This window comes from Haliotis rubra, unplaced genomic scaffold (assembly GCF_003918875.1).
Source record: "Haliotis rubra isolate DU_JTF1 unplaced genomic scaffold, ASM391887v1 Scf216, whole genome shotgun sequence".
In the NCBI taxonomy this organism is placed as follows: domain Eukaryota; kingdom Metazoa; phylum Mollusca; class Gastropoda; order Lepetellida; family Haliotidae; genus Haliotis; species Haliotis rubra.
Genome location: NW_025766181.1, coordinates 751,768 through 759,518, shown reverse-complemented (window position 1 = coordinate 759,518; position 7,751 = coordinate 751,768). Strand labels below are relative to the sequence as shown.

At 40.6% G+C, this 7,751-nt stretch overlaps 1 protein-coding gene across 1 annotated transcript; it reads right to left on the bottom strand.

Annotated features, from left to right (window-relative positions):
* Positions 1-942: 942 nt before the first annotated feature.
* Positions 943-6,773, bottom strand: LOC124276980 (matrilin-2-like). The gene is given in 6 exon segments (XM_046712630.1): positions 943-1,692; positions 1,695-1,845; positions 3,424-3,489; positions 4,488-5,048; positions 6,381-6,402; positions 6,680-6,773. Coding segments are annotated over 6 exon segments (1,209 nt in total). The 5' UTR covers positions 6,722-6,773; the 3' UTR covers positions 943-1,325.
* Positions 6,774-7,751: the final 978 nt, after the last annotated feature.

Sequence of the window (7,751 nt, the reverse complement as noted above, 5' to 3'; positions counted from 1 at the left end):
CAGTGATCAGGCAGATGTGACGTCACAGTGGTATACTGACCTCCCCCTCTCCGATGAATGTCAGGGGATTATGTTGTCTGTCCATCGAGAGATTTACATAATTAAGTTTGGGGAATTCCTGTTTCTAAAAATATCGTCGTTTGGGACGGTGTCATCACATGGTATAGATCATGTATATAAGAGATCAACAAACGAAGAGTTTATTTGTAGGTGCAGCTTTACTTACGTTGAGTTACTACATCGGGAAATGCGCGGCCTCTAGTCGATACTCACGTCATCAACAGCTCATCTAGACCTCGTATGAGTCAAACGTGCACCAGAAGTTCACAGAACGTTCATATGATCCTATTTCCAGCATAAACCGGGTATGGATTTCATTCCGCTTCCCACTTTGTTGGTTGAACCGTCCATTTTAGATGAATGCAGCAGCCATTTTGTAACGTTTGTAAAACCAAGGGACGTAACTTCAAATGAGACGTGTGACGTCGCTACCAAAGCAACTCTCCCCGTTCGCCTTAAATAGTTAGTTTGTTGTTTGAAAGGATTGTTTTGATTCATGAAACTGCGAATAAAGGGATTACATTTGTGTTTGTTGACGTTCAGCAGATGATGAGAACAGTGCCTCTCATGAGCGAATTTTCCATCTAGCGCTTAGCGCATCATGAAATTTGCCCAAGTGAATAACTGTCTTCATCTGATGAACGTCAGTAAACAGAACTTCAGTCTTTTAAAAGATGGATGGTTGGATGGATGGCTTGTTGTTTAACGCCGAACCCAGCAATATTCCAGCTATATGAACCAGACAATCCAGTGATCAAAACATGAGCATCGATCTACGCATTTGGGATACGATGACGTGTATCACACAAGTCGAGCCTGACCACCCGATCCCGTTAGTCGTTAGTCGCCTATTACTACAAGCGTGGGTTACTGAAGACCAATTCTAACCCGGATCCTCACGGGTCCAATCCTTATATGTCATGATTGACCAATTCATCCAGTGACAACTGAACTCGCCACGTTTGCAGCATATGGGCAAACACAAGTGAATAAAGGTTGATAAATATGAATATTTATGTGTTGGAATACACTATATGCGAATCGGAAAGGCACATTAGGGAATATTCATAACCAGACATATATCCGACCGCTGTATACTTTCCTTGGTCTCTGATAAAATCTACTCAACCAACACAAGTGGCAAACATGATCAAAAAGAAAATCAACTTAGATCTGCCTATTTTAGAATCACTCCTAGATCCAGAGGCTGTGGTAATGTGTGATTGTATTTAGTGCAATGAATGTTTATTTTTCAACACGAAGCATCACACACAGGAGGCAGATTCTTCTAGCACCTGGATGAGTTCTGTCACGATTACTGGCAGCTTACTGTAAGCTGGAGATTTGAAAACTGTTCCGCTGTATTCCTTGGAACTACTTTTTACCCCAAGAAGTTTCGATACATCGTCCTCCCCTCCACTTTGGCCAACAACAACCACGAATAATTGGAAGCCATTAAATCTTGCTCTTCTTACTTCAGTCACAGCTCTTGAAGCATCTTCGATTTGGCTGTTGATGAATAAAATCCCCGCCGATCTAACACGGCTTGATTTCTTTGGCATTTGATACCGCATTTTCTTTATCAAAGGGGCATAACTCTTGGATCTAACGATTCGAGGTGAATCGGCACATTCCGTCATAATCTGTGACGTGCGGACCTTACCGGGCAGACCCGACAGATTCTCCGTGACTTCGGAGAGGAAGGAGAGGATGTTTTTGTGGAGCGTGTGCTGACGCCGTTGGTGTCCACGCCGATGATGAGACTAAGGATGCACTCACTGGAATCTGCGGTAGATCAAAATTTATTATCTGCTTTGATAGCGAAATTGAACACAGACTGTGAGTGAGAGCAGTAAGAAAGATATGCTATTGGACTTTCATTTATGCAATAACAGGGGCGGATCAAGTTGTGGGGATGCGCCCCTCCTCCGAAATAAATTGTCCTGAGGAGCTTTTCCCTCTAACCCTTCTCCTGGATCCGCCCCTGAGTAATATGCGAGCTATCCAGAGTGAGTGAGTGGGTGGGTGGGTGACGAGCTGAGTGAATGAGTTTTGTTGCATTTTCATGCCGTATTTCGGTTAATATTTTAGATATGAGAGCGTTAACATGGCTTGTAGGATTCTTTCTTTGACCGTGCAATCAGCAATATTGCACAATTGGACTGCGGTATGTAAGTAAACAAGCTCAGCAATAGCAGAAAATCATAAAATTATATACCATAACGACGTGCACCCACCAAACCGCTGATATGTTTCATAGCTACTGGAAAATACCTGCTTTTCCTGAATTGACAGGCCGTAATATTTATTTACTTTGACAAAACCTTACATTATCTAAAGGTACTTTTCCGTGTTTTTGTTTTCTGGAACAAGTTATTTTGTTTAAAAACATTCCAGGCATATCGAACACCTCAGCAGTTGAATCCGTACTGTGTCGGCGTAATTGTGCAAGCGGACGTAAAATATCTTGCGTGCGCAACATCTGCGATGTAATGGTTATACTGTGCTTGCTTGCTCTGTAACGCCGCCGTATTGCATCGAGTCTAGACGAGACAAACAAGTGGTTGACATTATGAACATCGATCTATTGGGGTACAATGACATGCATCAACCAAGCCTGATCCTAACCCTGAACCTAACCCTGATCCTAACCCTGAACCTAACCCTGATCCTAACCCTGAACCTAACAGTCGCCAGTCGCCTCTGACAAGACGCACCGGTTTCTGAAGATCAATTCTAACCCGAACCTTGACGGGAAGGATCGTATTACAACTGTGAACAGCAGATTCTGCAATATTTGAAGCTGATCGGTATGAGTATTACATGTATATATTTAGACAGATGGACACAAAAGTCTTAATTATATTTGTGTGAAGAAATGTCGAAGCTGCCAGCGAATGTGCCACGTTACTCTAATGAGCACAGAAAGACCCTTTAATAGTCAGAGTTTTGACGCGATATTCACAAATGTAATGTAATCTCTCTCTCTCTCTGTCTCTCTCTCAAACACACACACGAACAAACACACAGGACCACGGACAGATGAACAGACACACACGACCACGGACACACAGACGAACACTGACACACAGATATCTCACGGACACACACACACACACACACATCTCAGACACAAATCCGAACACGGACACACACAAGTCACAGACACACATGCACATCTCACAGACACACATACACATCTCACAGACAGACAAACACGAACAGACACATAAAAATACCAGAATTTATACTTCATTGAGATACAAATTAGGATAGATATACCACTTCGATCACGCACTCAAGCCCAAACTAGAATTTGAACCTTCAAGGAAACATACATGTCATGTATTAGCCACGTCTTACCAACAGGGACATCAGCTTGTATGGTCGGAGCGGGTGTAGGTCTCGGAGTCGGTTTCACATACTTCACTACAAGTGGAAAAGAAGATACAAATGTCAGCCAACATGTTTTAACTATATAACTATTGTTACATCCACCGACGACATTTCTCCCCCGTGTCCAGTTAAAACTTTAAAAGAAACCAGACCTGAATAATGTTTTTTGAACGTACTAATTATTCAAAACATGTTCATCTTGGGACATCGGAAAAATAGTTTTAAGAATAACGTAAGGCAAGGAATAATTGTGAAAATAGAATATATTTGAGGAGTATTGTTAATGCTATCTTTTCCCACAAAAGGTTGAAGTAATGGAAGCGGCATCGAACATTCATTTAGAAATTATGGTAACAGTGACGATAAATTAACTTAAGGTTCTAGAGATGAAAAACAAAGTAATCCCACCAGACAAGAAGCCATAAGAAATATGACTGCGTCATGTCTGTTACGTCTTCAAAAACAACTGTTACTATGGAGACGCTTACCGGTCATTTCGGTCACACAGCCGCAAGGGGTCATAAAATGCATAAAGCACCACCAAGTATCGCGTATGAAATATTTCACGTGCAACAACGCCAAAGAATAACAATTCTCCGACAAAGCAGATTCCATCTACGTATTCAAAATTGGTGGAAACCATATAAATCAGCGTATTCCAAAATTGGTGAAAACTATAATTATGAATCAGCGTATTCCAAAACTGGTGAAAACTATATGAATCAACGTATTCCAGAACAGGTGAAAATAATATGAAGCAGCGTATTCCAAAACTGGTGAAAACAATATTGATCAACGTACTCCAAAATTGGTGAAAACAATATGAATCAACGTATTCCAAAACTGGTGCAAACAATATTAATCAACGTATTCCGTATTCAGTTATGACACCAGGTGTTCATACTATCGTCTAACTTGTACTATGTGCCCTTTTTGGCCGTCATTTGAAGCCTTTAGATATTCTTTCAAGGAACATAGATGTATATTGAGCAACGACGCTGACGAAAATATTGAGCATTATCGAATCTCACCTTTGCACGTCTCAATTGCAAGTCTTGTCTTTATACTTTGGAGGACAGAGAAGTCACCTATACGATGCAGGTAGGTGCTGTGAGGGATAGAGGCAAGGGCAGATAACTCTGTCATATCAACTCCAGATCCAATACCAATCACAAACGTTGTGATCCCAGCTTGATGGTTCAGAGTGGCTTCATGGATGGTAAAGTTCCGATCATACGACTGACCATCGGTCAAGACAATGGCAATTCGAGGAACCTCTGGGCGAGCATTTTTCTTGAATTCATTTTCTCTGATGTCTTCCAGAGCCTTCTGTGTCTGGGTGCCTCCTATTTCCTGGGTAATCCCCTCGATGGCTCGTTCCATGCTTCGCTTGTCAGTAAAACGTGTTAATCCAAACACAGGATACACGTCTGTACTAAAGAGGACGACACCTACTCGAGTTTTGTCGGGGCCGATGTCAAAGAGGTCGACCACGTCGCGCGTAAACTGGATCTGTTTGCGGAAGTCTTCAGCAATTATACTGGCCGAAGAGTCAAGGACGAATACCACATCTGCTGGTTTGCCTCCGCAGCCTGCAAGATCAAGTTGACGTAAGTATAATCTTTTCAGTCATAGCAATCGTATGTAAATGAACACTGTGGTTTGAGTCTTGGTAACGGTTAGTTTCACTCTTCTATAAATATTGATATTGTACATATTGCGTGGAGCGCAATATTGCAGTGGTAAGGCGTCTGCCTATCACGCTGCATGGCCTGGTTCGATCCCCGGTTGAGGCACCTAGGTTCGGGTCCCGAGGTGGGTACATTTGCGTAGTATCCTTGGACAAGATACTTAGATCCACATTGTCTCAGTTCACTCAGCTGTAAAATGGGTACCGGTGAGGATGTGGGTGTTTAGTTCATTACGCCTAACAGGCAACATGGCTGTATACTCCCCAGGCAGTTGAAAAAGTATCGGAAAGTACGATAGTGTCCTATGACCGGGGATAGTAATGTACGTAACGCCGTGAGCAGGCAATGTGCCATGAGCAATTGAGCACCATATCAACAGAATATAACTATCACTATCACTATTACTATTACATGTATGTATTGATTGTCTTGTGTTGTTGAACTCCCCACTCCGCAGTCTTTCAGCTATATGGCGGCGGTCTGTAAATAATCGAGTCTGGACCAGACAATCCAGTGGTCAACATCGTGAGCATCGATCTGAGCAGCTGGGATACGATGACATTTGTCAAGCAAGTCAGCGAATCTTATCATCTGATCGTATCAGGAAATTGACACCCTGTATAAGGTAACTGACACACTGTATAAAGATATTGACACACTGTATGAGGAAATTGACACACTGTGTAAGGTAACTGACACACTGTATAAAGATATTGACACACTGTATTAGGTAATTGACACACTGTATAAGGTAACTGACACACTGTATAAGGAAATTGACACACTATAAGGAAATTGACACACTGTTTAAGGAAATTGACACACTGTTTAAGGAAACTGACACACTGTATAAGGAAATTGACACACTGTATAAGGAAATTGACACACTGTATAAGGAAATTGACACACTGTATAAGATATTGACACACTGTATGAGGAAATTGACACACTGTATTAGGTAATTGATACACTGTATACACACTGTATTAGGAAATTGTCACACCGTATGAGGAAATTGACACACTGTATAATAAAACTGTCAAAGCCTACCCGGGATAAGACATGTGCTAGTAATCTGACACGGTGTGTGGGAAACTGACATACGTTTCGTCGTATAATAACGATATTGACTTAAAGCATTACAACATAGCATGCTAGGAAGGAAAGCGCATATAGTCCATGGAGGGTGACTTTGAAAACTTTAATAACCACTGCAGAAACTATCAAACGTACCTTTCTCAGCTGAAGTCATCCACTGAAAAAGATGTGGACATATTTAATTTGAATTAATGACACAGCAGGTAATCTAATCAACATGACAGTGTTAATAAAACGAATATGTTTCATATAATGAAAGTGAAAAACGATTGTATTTCTTAAGCAGTTTTGCATTTTGATAAATAACGTATTTTTGTGAGGCGTTGAATAATGTTCACCCCTAACTTTCTGATTCATAATTCTAATTAAATTTTGATGTCAGGCAATGATTAGATTTAAAATAATTCCCATCGAATACTCTTTGAGATACTTACGATATGTCCAAAGAGCACCACACAAGGAATAATGAATTGCATCGTGCAGTGTTTTCCCACGATCCCACTGAATGAAACACCGGAATTAGTGCTAATGGTATTGACTACCAACTGCCACTATCCCACACTATATAGACAGTCCGGCTGACCAGGGATTGGTTTGGACCATACTAAGTGAAGGTTAACACATTTATCGTTAATCATCTCACATAATTTCGCTTGTAATCATTTCTTTGTTAACAACATAACTACGTAAAATACTATTGTTCCCTTATCATTGTTGTGATCTTATCTCAACTTACACATTTTTCCAGCGTATAAAAATAATTATTATTTATTATTTGCAACGCTAATTTTTGTAAAAGATCGTTTTGATAATTACCAAACAATAAAAGTTTCAGTCCACTTACATAAAATGTCACATATAATTTGCGGCGACTGGAATATTATCGTCGCTCAGCATGTGTCATTCAGACGTCTAATTTCGTCACTGATATTGTATCACTGTCACAATGGTAATCGGATACTGTATACAGAAATGATGTATGTAGGTAGTTCGGGTGATGTTGACGATGTTCTGCCACACAGCATGCGCACACGAGTCAAGGTGACAGTGACCCTAAGCTAATGTTCTCTGTGTGTTATAAAATGGTATCAACAACTTAAAGGTCATTTCTGTAGAATGAGTTTATCCTACGTGCAGTATGACTGGTGATATATAAAAGCGAAACATACAAACTAAGGGGAAAACAGTAAACCCTTGAAATTAAAATTTAAAAGTATTCCCAACATGATCAAAACATTCGGCTGAAAAACTTCGGCGAAATATTGAAAACGTAAGTTCCATAACACACCTATGATACCCGTTTCAAATGCAGTGCCACAGAATAACCATTTTCTGTTAGTCACCATCAAATATAGGTGTAGTTTCTTTTGCAAGGTATTTGTATTATAAAATGGTACAAACACTGCCGTGAAGGAGGTTAGTGTTTAGCCCCATCCCAACACTATTCTGGCCACATCACTTGTGATTTTCCCAAATTTGCTTAACATTTGACCTTAATCAGTGCAA